Source organism: Nycticebus coucang, chromosome 4 (assembly GCF_027406575.1).
Source record: "Nycticebus coucang isolate mNycCou1 chromosome 4, mNycCou1.pri, whole genome shotgun sequence".
Taxonomy (NCBI): Eukaryota; Metazoa; Chordata; class Mammalia; order Primates; family Lorisidae; genus Nycticebus; species Nycticebus coucang.
In genome coordinates, this window is record NC_069783.1 from 37,372,431 (window position 1) to 37,391,429 (window position 18,999).

Sequence of the window (18,999 nt, forward strand, 5' to 3'; positions counted from 1 at the left end):
TTCCACTCTCCCAATTTTAAAAATCCACTTGTATAATACTATAATTAAAACCAGTAGAGGTCGCCACTACATAACTTTAACGTGTATACTTTGAATTGATCCGTTTTCAACTAATAGTATTTAAAACTACTAGATGAAATTAAACATCCATTCCTAATGATAAATCTCAATGAAAAGTCTGTTGGTAGTAAAATGTAAAATGATAAACATAGCTATATGATACTGAGGGTGGGGGTGGGGAGGAACACAATGATTCTAAAATAATATGAACAGATTTATAAATTAAGTAGTTTTACTCATTCAATTTTCATAAAGTTTCTCTTTATCTATGTTTAGGACTAAATTAGCTGCCAAATAAAAAGTGATCATTTTAATTCTAATTAATGGTATTAGAAGCATACTGAAAAAACTTTTTGTAGTTAAAAATGGAGTTTATAAACGTTTTCAACTCTAGTTGAAAAGCTATTTTCCAGGAAACACTGCTATTACCAGTTTTTACAATTCCCTTGCCCTGCTACTCTTCTCCCACTTCCCTGGTAAAACACGACCCAATCCACTTATCTTTTTTTGTGTTCCAGTTGAATGCTACAAAAGCATAGTCACAGAAATCCAAAGATTTCAACCACTGCTACACTTGAGGTCATTAAAATCAAATGATTCTTCATCCTTACAGAAAACTCCTTTTATATTTCTAGTTCTAGTTTCCATTTTCTACTAGTACAACTTCAAATCTCTTTTTTTCTCCTCTCAAACATTTGACTCCTTCAGAACTCTATTTAGATGTCTCTTCCTCTGAGAAACTTTCTTGAACCCCAAAATCTGTTAGTTTCCCTTTTCATGGTTTCCCACACACTCTTTATTTACAGTGTATCACATTATTGCCTATAGACCTGTCTGTATCTCCACTAAATTTAAAGTCCTAAAAGACAGAGGCCAGACCACCTCTATAAGAGATTACAGAACTTCCTTTCTACGTGTTTACGTTTCCCTCTCTTTTAACTGGGGAGAAAGAATTCACTTACCATCTAAAAAGATTAACGAGAATGTTTTTGGAATGTTAGAAACACTTGGGCATATCCCACTCTCACAGGTATGAGCATATAATTCTAACATCAAGAAGTTCATTTTAGCTTAAAAGCAAAATATAGAAACATATTAGCTATCATATACCATATAGGTTGATTATCCCTAATCCAATCTGAAACCTGTTATGCTCCAAAATCGAAAACTTTCTGAGTGCTGCCCTTATGCTCAGAGGAAATTCTCTTGGAGCATTTCAGATTTCTGGATTTGGGATGTTCAACTGGTTAAGTATGAGTACTATGAATATTCATATTCTAAAATCTGAAAATATTCAAAACCCAAAACACTTTTGGTCCCAAACATTTCAAATAAGGGATATACAACCTGTGCAAAGTTAAAATAAATCCAGTCTTCATTTTCTGATATACCATATACTCTTTCCCCTTCACTGATGTAAAAAAAAATGCACAGGCTACATATATATAAAGTAAATACAAAACAAAATTTATCATACCTCTACATCTGAAGCACTTCGGGGCTGAGCTTGGCATAGCATATTTAATAACTGCAAAATTAATTCTTCAACATATTGAAGAGCATCATCATTAGACTCAAGAGTAGGATGAACTTGTCCTTGAACCTATAAACAAAAAGTAATAAAAATGTGGGTTTCACCTAATTAAACAAGCAAAAAAATTTTCAGAAACGCAGATTTTTACTCAAGCATGTGGTCTAGCCTGCAAATACAGATTTGAAAGTTACTGACTCACAAGTCAGGAGTTCTCAGCCTTTACTCCCAACCACATGTACTACATACACTTATAACATGCTCCTGGAGATTCATTTTACCTAACTGTATAATTCCAATACATTTTTTCTTACACCATCATTACAATGAGATGCAGAAATGAGGAGAGGGCGGGGAGAGGCTGAGGTGGTGATCAAAGATGCGGTTTGTAAAATTTTTGCCAGCAACCAGGTAGAACATTTATTCAACATTGTACTTGGGCAAAACTGACCTTCTGTGGGTTCCCTGACCCTTGTTTAATGCTATCTCATTCCTACTATCTTGTTTCCCCAAAAATAAGACCTACTCACAGGAAAGATAAGACGTCCCCTGAAAATAAGACCTAGCGCATCTTTGGGAGCACACCTTAATATAAGACACTATCTTATTTTCGGGGAAACAGGGTAAATGATAAAATCCAAGAAGGACATGTCTTATCAGGTTCACCAATGTATCTCTGGAATCTAGCACTGTGTGAGGCACACATAGTATAAGCTTGGTAAGTATTTGTGAACACAAAGTCCCTATATTAAAGGACACAAAATAGGACTTTGACAATTTATCACTTTGTCTATACTTTGGGAAGACTGGTGGCCTAACAATCTTTGCCTTCTTTTTTCTCAGTCATTTCTCTGGAGAGAAATGACCTTAGTAAAGTTTACATTTTAATAATCAGCATGATAATCTTTACTTTTATGTCTTCATCACTCACCATAGGTCTACATTGTTCCTCACTAAATGGCGAGAAAAGGTAGTTCCAGGAGATAAAAACATGTTTCAAAACATTTTGAATTCTCCAAAGGGTGGTAGAGTGCTTACCAGATCAAAGTGCACCATATTCAGTGACCCAGAACGTTCAATATGGTTTGTCCTACTCCACCTCATTAGCAGAAAGGGTATGGCAGTCTTGGTGAATAGAGAAATTTTTATAAACAGTGTACTATGTAATAAATTTGTAAAAGTGTATGTTAAAGGTATGTATATGTACATCTGCACACATAGGTATTCACATACTTTAAAGGCAAATATTTTAGAGTTACATAGCATTGTAACAATTCAGAGCTGCATGAGGGGGCTCGGTGCCTGTGGCTCAAGCGGCTAAGGCGCCAGCCACATACACCTGAGCTGGCGGGTTCAAATCCAGCCTGGGCCCACCAAACAACAATGACAGCTGCAACCAAAAAATAGCTGGGTGTTGTGGCAGGTGCCTGTATTCCCAGCCACTTGGGAGGTGGAGACAGGAGATTCTCTTGAGTCCCTGAGTTTGAGGTTGCTGTGAGCTATGATGCCACAGCACTCTACCCAGGGCAACAGCTTGAGGCTCTGTCTCAAAAAAGAAAAAAAAACAGAACTGCATGAGGTGCTACTACATAAATTTACCACTTAATTTTAGAGGTGAAGAAACTGAGCTCCTTGAGGATTAAATCCTTTGCCTAAGCACTTCTGATCATATTCAGCACATGAATCACCAATTTAATAATTTGTCTGTTTACAAATGTCTCCACCTAGAAGATGACTGAATGGTTATATAGTTAAAATAATGACAAGTTTGGACTAGAACCCAGAATTTGTAATTCTGAGTACAGGGCTGTCCATTCACCACATCATCACATTTTGACTAATGTGTGTAGGTATCAAACCTTATAAACTTACTCCTCTTCAACACTTAGCATGACTGAACCACTTAAAACAAACAAAACTGGAACTTGACAATAGTTTTACTTTTGTACATTTAATTGCATGCCCCCATAGCTTACACTATCTTCCCAGATACAAATGGCTGACATCTTCATTTTGTAGTGAATCCTACCACACTATGGTGGGCTATTTAGATTATCCGGTTCTCAGTCAAGCTCCTTTCACTTTTGAACTCTTATATTAATAGTACAATTTACTATATTCTCTTTCCTCTTTGTTTTCCTTACTCCTTTTCCATACCCTTATAGAGTTCCATATCTTCCTCTTCCCCTTCTCCCTTCCCTGAATAATCTCATCTGCTTTATTTTGAACAATCACCTACATGGATCTATCCCTAGCTCTAATTTCTCTCCTAAGTTTTAGGCCCATCCTTCAAATTACATGCTGGATATTTCCACCTATTCTACCAACACATCAAATTTAAGATGAAGAAAAGAACCTCACAAAAGTTGAACAAGAAAAACTACATCTCACATAGAAGGTACTTAATATTTTCCGAGTATTTCAGGAAAAAACACAGTCTTGGAAAATGTAGCTATACATGGGGGTTATATTCCAGTCTTAGGCTCTGGCATCACATAAACTATAACTACAGATGTATAAAACCATTAACTTTTAGAATTAAAGAGACCGTAGAAGTCATTCAACTCAGCACCTCTACGTAGCAGATGAGGAAAAAGAGACAATCACAATCCTGTTGCTAATTAGTAATATGTAAATATTGAACCTGGGTCTCCTGTTGTCTAAGTTTTTCTTTCCATAAGCCCTTCACTATCAAACCTGGAAGAATCTCCAGAGTATTCTAGTAGGCCCATGAGTGTAAGTAGTGAGGGCTCATGGACCATATCTATTTATATAGTGGTTTCCATGTATTTATATAACTTAGCTTGAAGTCTATTGTCATACTTTATTAAACATTGCATGCCATACATGGAAATACAGTCCTATAACTCTTTATACTTTGGGAATATAAAATGATCATTGATTTTAAAACAAAGGATCCCAATGTTTTAAAATTGTATACAATTATAAATATATTAAAAATGATATAAAACTAAAATGTTAAAGATAATATTAAAATGAAAATACTTCATCAACTATAATGCTTATTATCCTTTTAAAATGTCAAAGTCCTTTCAAGAAGTGATTCAGCTATCCCAAAACATGTTTTAGAAAGTATAAAGCTTTTAAAAGTTCATTTTTTTCAAAGAAACCTATGTAAATATTATGATTCTTCACTGACATAGCCCCATCTCTAGATACTCTTCAATTTACACATTATGCTGAAGCAATCTAAACTGTCTGCAGTTTGCTGTAATATGGCATTATACTCGCACTGTTCTCCATGCCTGTCATTCCTTCTCTTTCCCTTTTATCTGCCTATTTGACCTTTAAAACCTGGATTTAACCTCATTTTGGAAAGACTTCCTTATTTCTCATCTCTTTCCAAGGCAAAATTAATCTCATTCAGTTAACTGATTTATTAAATTTGTTAAATACCAGACCTTCTGCTGAACAGATATACAGAGATTGGACAAACACAGTCCCTGCTCTTATGGGCCTCACATTTTTATTATTGGGGTTATCATTCTGTATTATGATTACATGCTCCCTTGTCTATTTTCTCTACTGGGCAGTGAAGTTTCAACTGGGTAGGGCTTGGTATATCTATCTAGAGAATCATTTCTCCTTACTTTAGTTTTTTTTTGGAGACAGAGTTTCACTATGTCACCCTCGGTAGAATGCTGTGGCATCACAGCTCACAGCAACCTCAAACTCTTGGGCTCCAGCGATTCTCTTGCCTCGGCCTCTCAAGTAGCTGGGACTACAGGCGTCCACCACAATACCCAGCTATTTTTTTGTTGCAGTTGTCATTGTTGTTTAGCTGGCCCGGGCCGGGTTCAGACCTGCCAGCTAACCACTAAGCTACAGGGGCCACGCCATTTCTCCTTACTTTTCATTCCAAACTCCTGACATTCAGGGAATAATCATAGCCTCTGTGTTGTAGAAGCAGGGAGCATAAAATATTTCTTTTTGAAAATCAAAATTAAACAGGGTAGAGAGTCCATTTGGTTGTTTGGTTGATTTCAGGAACATAACCCCTTAAAACAGAAACCATTCAACATACAAAGGCAGTTAGAACTAAAATAGATGTCCATTATATACAATCAAATAAGTTGTATTAATATATATCCACAGCAGTGGTTAAAAACAATAACAACTTGATATTGTTTATAACTGTAGCACATACAATTAAGTTTGGCCCTCTGTATGATCAATCATATTTTAGAAATTCACATTCAAACATTTTTATTTATTGATGGTTACTAATACCCGAATAAAACCTATTAAGTAAATAAATCCAAGAATTAGTTTGCTTAGACAGAAAATTATGCATGGTGTTAACTGTTCTAAGTTTCTGGACAATAACCTTTATTACATTTAAATTTGTCAAATTAGGATCACAAAATTCTTTTTTATTTCAGATTAAAAAGAGGGTATATACAATTAGGTTACATAGTTTGCTTTTGTAAGGTTAAAGTCCAAGTTCTAGTTGGACTGTCACCCAGGAGGGGCACCATATACACAGTACCTGTGCAGTGCACCCATGGGGTGAAACTTACCCATCCCCCCACTTGAATTTAACTGAGTTTTTCATTCATGTGAGTATGTAGTCGTTCATGTACTAGTTCTAATTTTGTATTGAGTACGCATGGTGCTTGTTTTTCTATTCTTGTGATACTTCACTTAAGAGAATGTTCTCCAAATCCATTCAAGTTGTTGCAAAAGATACAAAAATCTTCATCTTTTATGGCTGAATAGTATTCCATGGTATACATATCCCACAATTTATTAATCCATTCAGGTGCTGAAAGGCATTTGGGTTGTTTCCACATCTTTGTGACTGTGAACTGTGAGGCTTTAAACATTCAAGTCCTTTTGGTAAGATGTCTTTTTTTCTTTTGGGTAAATAGCAAGTAAGGAGAATGCTAGATCAAATGCTAGGTCTATCTTTAGTTCTCTGAGGACTCTCCATACTTCTTTCCATAGAGGCTGTACCAGTTTGCAGTCCCACCAACAGTGCATGAGGGTTCCCTTCTCTCTGCACCCACACAGGCATCTATTTGGGACCTTGTGATGGAGCCATTCTCACTGAGGTTAGGTAACATTGCAAAGTGGTTTTGATTTGCATTTCTCTGATGATTAGGGTTGATGAGTGTTTTTTCTTGTGTCTATTGGCCATTCCTCTATCCTCATGAGAAAAGTTTCTACTTATATCTCTTATCCAGTTTTTTTTTTTTTTATTGTTGGGGATTCATTGAGGGTACAATAAGCCAGTTACACTGATAGCAATTGTTAGGTAAAGTCCCTCTTGCAATCATGTCTTGCTCTTATCCAGTTTTTAATGGAGTTGTTTGTTCTTTTCTTGTTAATTTGCTTAAGTTCTTTACAGATTCTGCTTATTAGCCCTTTGTCAGATTGGTAGCATGCAAATATTTTCTCCCATTCTGAAGGTTGTGTCTTTGCTTTGTTGATTGTGTTCTCAGCTGTGCAAGAAACTTTTTAACTTGACCATGTCCCATTTAATTTATTTTTATTGCTGCTACGATTACCAGTGGGGTCTTCTTTGAGACCAGTAAATTGTTTTACTTCCTTAAAAACAAAAACAAATCTTCAAAACCTGACTAAAAACATAAGCAATAGTTCATGCTTGAAAGGCAAGCAGAGTGTCATTTCCTAAAAATACACAAGCTATTCTATATTCTTTCAAGGAAGATGCTACTAAGATGTTTCTTTAAAGAGCAAACAGAAGTATTATATTTCATATACAGATGAAATAAAAACACTTCTATGAGATAGTGTTATAGCTATAGTGCTCCATTCCATCTAAGTGGTACTTAAAGACATTTAATAGATCAAATAATTGAAGTTTTTCAAGTCTATACAGAATAGTTTAGTCTGCCTAATCTTATGACAGCCTTCAGAACCATCTAGATCTAGAGTTGATGTTTACTGATGTGTGTTTGTAAGAGCAATTTAAACTAAATATGGGTTTTCCCTTATATATAGTTTTACACAAATATTACATTTTGTGCTTACGTTTGACAAAAAATTTCATATACTTCTTTAATGCAATTAATTTAAGTCCAATAAATGCAAATCCTTCACTAAATAGTTAGTGGTAGTCTGAGTAAGACTTTTATGACCATAATATTGATTTTTCTTTTAAGGTACAATCATCATTTATAATTAAAGATGACACCTTTTGCATTTTAAACCTTTCTTGAGGACTACTTGATTCTAGATAGTTCCTTATGTCTCCAGTAATTTCTAGTAAATTCTGAAGCAACTCTGTTGACTATTATTGCTAGATTTTGTGGAATTTGAAAAAGCAAAGTATGGGGTTGATATCAATTCCTCCTTGTTTGATACATGAGTCCTCCAAGTGTATCTGGGAACCCCTTGGGTAAACTGCCAGAAAACATCATGTTGAATTCTGATGAATCTTTAATAGCCTTTTCCAGCTAATGGCTCTCTGAAGAATTGGAAAGGCTTTTACATTGTATTCCGTCATGCCTTGAGCCTAGATCTGCTACTTTTATTTACAAATATAATGGGAGAATTTGAAATAAAACTAGCATTCTCAATACCTGTACCTGCATGTATTTCTCCTCACCATGAGGTTATTTTAAAATTCAAGGCAAAAATCTTTCATAAAAAAATTTTAAAAGACAAAAATCAAATCAGAGAACTTCCATTTTTCCCACGAAGAAAATTAGCTAAAAATATTTTTTCATTTTCATGGTGCCTATGAATTAGCCATTAGGCCCATGTAAAAAATCTCTTTTTTTCCTGAGAGCCCATTACTTCCTGGGGACATAAAGATGAATGAAGATTCGTGGCATCTGCCCTCAAACATCTCAGCTTACAGAAGAGCTAGACATGTAAACAATTACAACAACACAGTGTGATGAGGGCTAAAACTGAGTTATGTTTGAGATACGATGATGTCATTTTTTGTGTGGGTGTGTGTGGGGAGTATCAGAATGCTTCACAGGAAAGATAAAGACTTAAACTGGAACATGAAAGATAAGGTGTGACAGATAGCAAATAAAGATTACTAAAAGGGCTAACACACTGATTTGTAATTCATATATAGCATCTAATTATAAGTTTCTGGATTAATTAAAAACATGTATTAAATGCTCTCCATGAAGAATATTCTCTAGGTTTTATATAAAGGATACAGAAAATTATACCTATTAAAAGTTGATAGTAGGCTCGGCGCCTGTAGCTCAAGCGGCTAGAGCGCCAGCCACATACACCAGAGCTGGCGGGTTCGAATCCAGCCTGGGCCCACCAGACAATGACAACTACAATTAAAAAATAGCTAGGCATTGTGGTGGGTGCCTGTAGTCCCATCTACTTGGGAGGCTGAGGCAAGAGAATAGCTTAAGCCCCAAAGTTTGAGGTTGCTGTGAGCTGTGACACTATGGCACTCTACCAAGGGCAATAAAGTGAGACTCTGTTTCTAAAAAAAAAGAGTTGATAGTAAAGCTGAGAAAATGAAACACAAACACATACAACTATATCAGCTTAAATGTTGGAAAGAGCAAGCTAGCGGTGACATTGAAGCTGAAATTCCCACTTGAGGAGGATGTCTTACCAAAAAAGCATGAAAAAAAAACAACTTTCAAAAAATTGAAAAGTCTAAAAAAATGAAGAGTACTAAGAATAATCATAGTGTTACCTAATTAAGCACAATTGCCTAGTTTCTTTGCCTATCAGTAGCTTGTTACATCCTATTAGCCTTTAGTCATATTTTCAATACAAGCTTGGACCAGTAGTATATTAAAGGATACAGAACATACTACTACTTCTTTTTTTCTTTTTCTTTTTTGTGGATAGGGGGTCTTGCAATGTTGCCCAGGATGGTCTCAAACTCCTGGACTCAAGTAATCCTCCTGCCTCAGTCTCCTAATGGACTGAGATTACAGGCATGAGCCATGATGCTCAGCCTTAAGAAACATCCTATTTCTAATGTTAATGTTTACTCTAAGAAGAAAAGTTAACTTGATTTAATTAATGCATGTATCATGAACTATTCTATTTATCCATTTTATTATTTATACCTAAAATGTAATATAAATAAAACTTGAAATAAGGACTTAAGCCTTATATTGTTATATATATATATAACAATTTAGTTGTTATATTGCCAAAGGAAGGTTAGGTTACTTTAAAAAACTTGTTAAAAATCTGAATTCATAAGCTTCAGGCCACAGGAGAAACCAAATAACCAGTACTATATAAACAGAGTTATGAGTACAAGCCAATTTGCCTGACACAATGTTTAGTAGCTGTTCTTACCCCAACTCCCTAAATTTCTTCTTCCATTCAACAAGTATTTGCTGAACATCACATACACTAAGCAATATAGTAGACATCTGGGGAAAGCAGAATAAGACAAAGTTCCAGTCCTCACAGAACTTACATTTTTTGCTCTATGTTAGCTTTGTATTATTGTGTCTCTCCCTTCCTTTTCCTCTACATTTCTGGCAAAGAAAGACTGGATCTATGTTAATTAATGAAAGAATAGCAAGGAACAGAAAGAAAAGACAAACAGAGGTATCTTAAGGCATTAATCAAATTATACTTTAAATTTACTAGAGAATAGGCTGAAATCTAGGTAGGTCTAACGGTCAACAAAGAGGTTAAGACCAAGGATATGGATTTGGGATTCATCCAGTCACTGACAGGTAACAGCAGAAACAGTAGAGGTAGATAAAATCTCCCATTCTGCAGTGAACAAAGAAGCATTGAAGGGCAGAAGGGAATCTTGGGCAGCACCTACATCCAATTATCAAGCAGATGAAGATGAGGCAAAAGAGAGTTAGGAAGGGGTGGTTAGGGTAATCCTCTCAAGGAAGTCAAAGAACAGGTACAAAAACCAGTATCCAGAAGCTTTAAATGCTGCAAAACTCAATCAGAATATTTTTAAAAGACCAATTAATGAGGCAATTAGCACATACAGTAGAACCTCCATGGCTGACCGCCTCCCTACACTGACCACTTCAAGTTGACTTAATTTTCATAGACCAGACATGCACCACAAGTATGTATCAGTAGACCTAGTTCCTTATGTTGTTCACCTCCATGAGGTCTGACAATTAAGTTTGATAACTTTGCATTTACATTGGCAGTACTGTACAAACAACTTGGTAAGTTTTCATAACCTTGGTATATCAGTGTCTCACAGTTGGGTTCAAATTGACATGCGGCAATGTTTTGCTAAGTAGCACTCACATTTTTGCATGTCATCACGAGAATGTTGGAGCTTGAATTAGAGCAACTGAACAAACATTTGCAAATTTCTTGTTAAACTTGGCAAAAGTAGAAGTGAAATCAGGGACATGTTAGTCCAAATTTGGGGGGATAATGCCATGAATAAAATAGTAGTGGATAGGGCGGCGCCTGTGGCTCAGTGAGTAGGGCGCCGGCCCCATATGCCGAGGGTGGCGGGTTCAAACCCAGCCCCGGCCAAACTGCAACAAAAAAACAGCCGGGCGTTGTGGCGGGCGCCTGTAGTCCCAGCTACTCGGGAGGCTGAGGCAAGAGAATCGCGTAAGCCCAAGAGTTAGAGGTTGCTGTGAGCCGTGTGACGCCACGGCTCTCTACCGGAGGGCGGTACAGTGAGACTCTGTCTCTTAAAAAAAAAAAAAAAAAAATAGTAGTGGATAAATGGATTAAACGTTTTTCTGAGGGGAGAAAGCATCACTGAAGAAGAGGTCAGGGCAACCAGTAACAAGCAGAACTGACAAAGCTTTGCAAAAGTTCCTTGACTTGATCATCAAAATTGTAGGCTAACTGTGAGAAGCACAGCAGACCAAGTAAACATTGATAGAAAAATAGGAAAATTTAAACTGAAAATCCTTAGCCAACAACTCATGCATGGATCTTGTATCATGACAGCTCACATGGCACTATCTATGGGGGAATTTTTAGCTAGTAAACAAACAACTGTTCTGGAACACCAGCCCTACTCACCTCATCTGGCCCCCAGTGAATTTTTTCTTTACCCAAAGGTAAAAGAAATACTAAAAAGAAGACATTTTGATGACATTCAGGACATCAAGGGTAATACAATGACAGCTTTGATGGACATTCCAAAAAAAGAGTTCCAAAATTGCTTTGAAGGGTAGACTAGGCACTAGTGTCAGTGCTTAGCTTCCCAAGGGGAGTATGGTAACTTCAAATGTTACCATAACAATATCCATCAATGAGGGATGTAGCACTTTTTCTAGGATGAGTTCAGAAACTTTATTATCAGACCTGGTATGTTGACCAGTTTGTTATAGTCCCTTTGGTGGTCAAGTTACAGAGATTCTACTATAATCCGTGGCTTTTGAGAGAAGAATATGAATAGAGTAGCTGAAGCAGACCCAAATTGAAAGCAGTTGAGGAGTAAATGAGAGGACAGAGGGAAAGAGGGATCCTAAACGTAGACTGTTCTTGAAGAAAGTTATTCTCATACCTTATAAGTAGAAACGCTGATACAAACTTTCTGAAAAGTAATCTGGCACCATTATTAACCTTTTGACTGCAAACAATGCCTATAGACGTTCAAACAAGATGTTCATTTGACAGGCGTTGTTCATTTTGCAAACAAAACCTTGAGTACACATTACAGTTATGTTACCTGATTAGAGTCTGTAAACATCACACACTTTGTTCTCAACATTTTTCACAGTTTTGCCCAAAATAATTTGTACAAATAGTGGATTCTTGTGGGAGGGTACAAAAATATGGAATACAAAAAATTCGAAGAGTTGTCAAGTTCAAAAGACTTGATCATTAGTGGAGAATTTGGATATATAAGTAGCTTTAAAAATATTTGTCACAAAAAACGTAAACTGTCAAGTACCTCAGAATCTGATTTGGAAAACTAAAGTATACGTATTATCTACTTCAAATCTGAAAGACGTCAATCCTCAGCAACTTCAATGGAGAGAAGACAATTTGAATCCAAAAATATATGATTTTAATGCCAATATATCAGGAATAAAAGCTAATATTCATAATGATTCATCAGTTTTAAGTCTTCTAGCTGTTCTTCTCAGAACATTTGGTTAATCATATTATGTAACTCTGGAGGAAGAAGTGTTTCTGGTAACAATCCATTCAGTCTCACAGAAAGGCACTTTCCATCAAAGTATAGCATTCCGACAGGAAAACAGCAAAACACTCCAGAAATGTGTTGTTTGCAGAAAATATAAAAGGTGAAGTGACACAGGACATCAATGCATAAAAGGTACTATTGAATTATTCGCTGACTCATGTTTTGAGTTGTACCATATAAAATAGGATTATTAAGGCTCAGTGCCTGTAGATCAGCGCCTAGGGAGCCAGCCACATACACCGGAGCTAGTGGGTTCAAATCCACCCAGGGCCTGCTAAACAACAATGACAACTACAACCGAAAAATAGCCAGGTGGTGCAGCAGGTCCCTGTAGTCCCAGCTACTTGGGAGGCTAAGGCAAGAGAATAGCTTAAGCCCAAGAGTTTAAGGCTGCTGTGAGCTGTGACACCATAGCATTCTACGGAGGGCAACATAGTGAGACTCTGTCTCCAAAAAAAAAAAATCATTAAATTTCTATTGACATGGCAAAGCTTTATCATTTCATACTAATTTTTATTTGCACATTACTTTTTTATAAATATGAATATAAAATATTGAAACTGAAACCAATTTGAGTGATGTTCTTTTTTTCTTTTTTGAGACAGTCTTAAGCTGTTGCCCTGGGTAGAGTGCTGTAACATCATAGCTCACAGCAACTTTCAACTCTTGGGCTCAAGCAATCCTCTTGCCTCAGTTTGTCTATTTTTAGTTGAGATGGGGATCTCACTTTTTGCTCAGGCTGGTCTCAAACTCAAGCAATCCACCTGCCTTGGCCTCCCAGAGTGTTATGATCACAGACCTGAGCCACCACACCTGGCCAGGTGAATTATTTTGATGAGTGAGAAACCAAAGAACATTCAGAAGCATGCCTGTATCTATGAGTGAGAAACCAAAGAACATTCAGAAGCATGCCTGTATTGTAAAGGCTGCTGTGATTGTTGCACATTCAATTGGCACGTTCGTTTCTGAGCTCTCTGCAGTCAAAGGGTTAAAATAAAAAGTAAATATGCCCTATCATACAGAAAACCCACTTTGGGGAATTTAGCCTCTGAAAATTAAAGGATATACACACAAAGATTCTATTGTACCACTGTTCATAAGGCATAAAACTATAAATAAAGTAAATCCCCATCAGTGGGGGAATGTTCTCATGGGCTGAAATGTAACACCCCCAAAATTCATATGTTGAAATCCTAATCTCTAGTACCTTGGAAAGTGGATGCATTTTGAGATAGATTCTTTAAGGAGGTAATTAAGTTAAAATGGGGTCCTAAAGTAGACCTGAATCCAATATGACAATATAGGTATTCCTATAAGAGGAGGGAACTCGGACACAGATAAACACAGGGGAGACCATGTGAAGACTCAGGGAGAAGACGACAGCCATCTACGAGCCAAGGAGAGGGGCCTCAGGAAAAAACAACCCACCAACATCTTGATCTTGGGTTTCTAGCCTCCAAAATGGTGAGAAAATTAATTTTTGTGGTTCAAGCTACTCATTCTGTGTTGTTATGGCACCCCAGCAAGTTAATATAACTATCTTGTAGCCATTAAAATACAAATTAAAGCTATGCCCTTTGACCAGTCTCTATAAGGTATTCTTAAGTAAGAAAAGACACAAAATTTTATAATATAGGGAATGCTCAATACATATATGTATACACACACACGTGTGCATAATATATTATAAATATCTATTTGTACATCAGTATGACAGCATGGAGGAAAATGTGGAATGCTATAACCTTGGTGTTAACACAGGTTAAAGGGTCCTGGCAGGGCAGGGACACAGATGAAAGGGAAGAAAAAAGGTGGAAAAAGTGGACCATCCCCTCTCCAAAACTGTACTAAAAATTACTGCACCATATTTATGAAGTTAAAATATTTTATGTACTGTGTATATAAAATGCAATATAAATTTAATTAAAAATTTTCATGGGCACATGGTTGATTTTTTTCCTGTGTGTCTGTTAGTTATAGGAAAGACGATATTTAAAGTCCTTTCCCATAAAAAATAACTACATGCATCAAATTCCAAACATACATTAAGTGCTAAATTCATATCATTTTCATTGGTTTTGTTTTTAAAACTGTATGACCTTCCTAAACAAAATGTTTTCTTTTTTTTAGTATTACAAAGTGATAGAATTCCTACCAATAAAACAAGGAACTGACTCAAGAAAGAATCTCAGATTTTTTTTAGTTCTTCTTCAAGCATTTTTTTAATCTTCATCCTCAGTCTTCAAAAAGCAGCAGACATCCCTTTATCAACGATGTCTTGTCATAGGTAGGGGCTCTTCATCAAATTCCCAGTTCTTTCCCCCTAGGCCGCCTAGTTTAAGTTTTAATCCCACTTTAAGAGGCATGCTTAAAGCTGGAGAAGCAATTTACAATACATATGTGTCTACTGTCTCTCTTTGGCAGTCTTCCTTAAAATACCAACAGATGCAATTTGTGACACGAATTACCTTTCTAGTAAGATTCATCAATTAATTGCCCTTAAGTTCTAAAGCTATAAGAGCAAGGAAAAACTTTTTTTTTTTTGAAATTCAAATAGCCAAATAGATCAGGTTCCTTGATATATGATTTTACAGTAAATTAATTTTCCAGATGAACTGAACAGGTTTCTCCACATTTACAGAAACTATCATCATTATTTCTAGAAGGCAAAAAGGTAGATACATCTGTAAATTCCATCTATGAATTTTATCCATTTTCAGACTTTCTGAGTAATAGAGAGGCTATACCCTAAGTATGACATATGCACATATTTAACAGCTAGTGTAAGAGACACAGTTCCTGTCCTCACAGAGTGTAGAAGTATATAGTAAGGAAACTAAACAATCACAAAAATAACTACCTACTAAGAGGCAGAGTAGTGAAAGGGTTAAGTATGGACTAAATTGTCTAAATTAAAATCTTGGTTCTCTGAATTATCAAAGTGTAACACTGAGCAAATTACTTAATCCTACTGATAATATTATATACCAGTACACAGCCAATGTTTAATAAACGTTAACTGTAGCTTTACTGATGTTCTTGTTAAAGTTCAGGATACTGTGAGCCCACGAAATGGGGCCCTAAATTAATTTAATGCTTCTGCAAAAATTAAAGCTGAAACTTGACGGGTGAGCAGAATTTAGGTGAAAAGTGTCTTGGTGACACAAAAGAGATAACATTCTAGGCAAAGGAGACAGCATGTTCATATGTGAAGCGGGGAGTGAAGGAAATGTAATTGGAGATAGATAGGCCCAGATCCCTGGCCAGATGCAGACATATTTACTAAAATGAAGAATATTATAAGATGAGTAGATTTTTGAAGATGTGGGAGAGGGAACTAAGAGATCAAGAGTTCTGAATTAACTAACTAACATGGGCAACGTTAGTGAGACCTGTTTCTTTTGAAAAGAAACTAACAAAACAGTTCTGGACTTCATTATGCTGAGGTACCTCTGAGACATGGAAATAGGGGACAGCCTTGATAAGCAAGCCTGGATTGTATTTTTTAATAATTTTAACATAGAATAATGCCTCTATCCTATCAAAATAACATGATAAGAAGTGTAGATGTTAAATCATTATAAAACAAAAATGCCCTTCCTCCACCAATTCCATCATGGTAGTTTATAAGGCAGAGAGTAACTAGGGTAAAGCAGGAATGTTAGAAATAGCTTTTCCCCACATCTCTCTCTGTTTTACTAAAACATCGCTGGGATGTCCCTGGCAAAGAAGAGTCTGCTGACTCTAGGCCCAACTGTGATAAAAATGTTCTTAAGGGAAGCCCTAAAAGAATAGTCACATTAATGAAAATCTACTATTACACAAAATTGTTTGGGTACGGAGGTCATTCGATGCAAGAGAAGACGCAAAGGCAATACCACAGAATGACAGCCTTGCTTTAGATTTCCTGAATACTGGCATTAATTCGTATTTATGTATTCACATGGTAATACTTCATAAAAATACTTCCTTATACAAAATAAGTATACCTTAGTTTTATAAATATTAAGCATTGCCAATATGGTAAGAACAGTAGAGCTGTCAAAAGATAAATAGCGGCATGAATGTTATGGTTCATGATTAACCAAATAACTTCACATTTTTTAGTTCACAAAACAATTAAACCTGGAATATTTATAATAGCCTGAATAACAACAGCTATTTTCTTGGTAAGCATTAAAAGGGAAATAACAGGACTTGTCAAGAGTACATATCCTAGAGGTTTGACTTTACCTATGCGATCTCAGGCAAACCATTAAATCTCTCCTAAGTCTCAACTTCCTCACCTGAAAATAGTAGCATCACCAACCATGTCCATAGGATTACAGGATGATCAAATGAGATTATATTTCTGAAAGTACTATAAGTGAAAGAGTGCTAAATATTAGTTATCATCAGTAATAAGGTACAAATGGTAACAGCTGAACTAAACATAAAAATCTAGATGAAGACAGTACTTTAAGTCATCAATCTGATAAATTCCTTTTTAAAGATATACCAACAAAATCCAGTTTACCCCACCTTCCATTAGATAATTCCATGTATCAGTGAGTCTTAACCTAAACCATGCATAACAATGATCTGAAAAGCTTTTTTTTTTTTGAGATAGAATCTCACTATGTTGCCCTGGGTAGAGTGCCAGGGCGCTCTAGCAATCTCAAACTCTTGGGCTTAAGCGATTCTCTTGCCTCAGCCTCCCAAGTTAACTGGGACTACAGGCGCCTGCCATAAGGCTGGGCTATTTTTTTGTTGTAGTTGTCATTGTTGTTTGGCAGGCCCGGGCTGGGTTCGAACCCACCAGCCCCAGTGTATGTGGCCAGCGCTCTAGCCACCGAGCTACCGGCACCGAGCCTGAAAAGCTTTTTTTTAATGTAGCATTCAGGACCCCATCACTAGAATTCTAATTTAGTATGCCTGGAATGGAGTTGAGGAATGTGACTTTCTCCCCCAATTGTTGTAAAATATACATAAAATTTATCATTTAACCATTTTCAAATGTACAACTCAGTGGCATTAAGGACATTCTCATTATGCAACTATCACCACAGGCCATCTCCAAAACTTTTCATCATCCCAGCCTGACATTCTGTACTCAGTAAACAATAACTCCTCACTCCTTGGGAAGCATTCCACTTTCTGTCTCTATGAATTTAACTATTCTAAGTACCTCATATAAGTGGAATCATATAGTATTTACTTTTTGGTTTTGGCTTCTTTCACTTAGCAAAATGTTTTCAATTTTCATTCATGTTGCATCGTCAGAATTTCATTCTTTTTAAGGCTATCATGCATATACCACATTTTTTTTAATCCATTTATCTAGCAATGGACATGTAGGCTGTTTCCACCTTATAGTTTTGCCTATGTACAAATGTCTGTTCAAGTCTCTTTCATTTCTTTGGGGGTATTTAGCTAGCAGTGGAATTTCTAGATCATACGGTATCTCTACTTATAGTTTTTGTGAACTCACCATATTGTTTTCATACTATTTTACATTTCCATGGCAATGCATAATGGTTCCAATTTCTCCACATCAGTTGTTCTTTGGTTTTGTGATGATGGCCACCCTAATTGGCACGAAGTAGTATCTCTCTGTGGTTTTTATTTGCATTTTCTAATGATTAGTGATAAGAATGTACCTTTTTTTTTTTTTTAAACAAACACCCCACATGATACTAATATAGATGGCTGGTCAGAAGATCATATTTTTTCATAAAACACTGACCCAATATTAGTTCTCAAAATAGGGACGAAATAAACAAAAAGTTGACTCAAAAAATAGTTTTCAACAGAAGCCAACCTAAAAGAGCTTCAAACTCCAGCTGCAGTAATTAAAGCAACAAAATAAATAGCAACAGTATTAGATTGGGAGAGTCCAACATGCTGATTCTGTGAGGACGTTTTCTTCTTATCTGTTGTGTCAAATGTCACAAAAAGTATGCATAGACTTTTTTTACTAATCAGCTTCTGTTGGCATTCGTGTATTTAATGTGTGACCCAAGACAACCCTTATACTTAACAATGTTCAGCAGAGAAAAAAAGACTGGACACCCTTGTATTAGGTTATGACCCCCAAAATAAATGGCCTTGAGTCTCCTACTAGATGGCAGTGACTATCTCACTTACCTTAATATTCTAGCACTTTTTTTTTTTTTTTTTGAGAAAGAGTCTCACTCTGTGCCCTGGGTAGGGTGCTGTGGCCTCATAGCTCACAACAACCTCCAACTCCTGATGTGAAGAGATCCTTTTGCCTCAGCCTCCGTAGTAACTGGGGCTATAGGCCCCTGCCACAATGCCTGGCTAGGTTTTC

The 18,999-nt window shown here is 36.3% G+C and overlaps 1 protein-coding gene across 7 annotated transcripts in view; it reads right to left on the reverse strand.

Annotated features, from left to right (window-relative positions):
- Positions 1 to 18,999, reverse strand: part of SOS1 (SOS Ras/Rac guanine nucleotide exchange factor 1) — a 134,252-nt gene that overhangs the window by 82,658 nt on the left and 32,595 nt on the right. For 6 of the 7 annotated variants that reach the window (XM_053587739.1, XM_053587741.1, XM_053587740.1 and 3 more), the window contains exon 2: positions 1,538 to 1,663. In XM_053587739.1, coding sequence (XP_053443714.1) covers positions 1,538 to 1,663 — 126 coding nt within the window. Of the gene's footprint in view, positions 1 to 1,537; positions 1,664 to 16,975; positions 16,983 to 18,999 lie in introns of those variants that run through there. The other variant, XM_053587743.1, reaches the window with a different exon arrangement.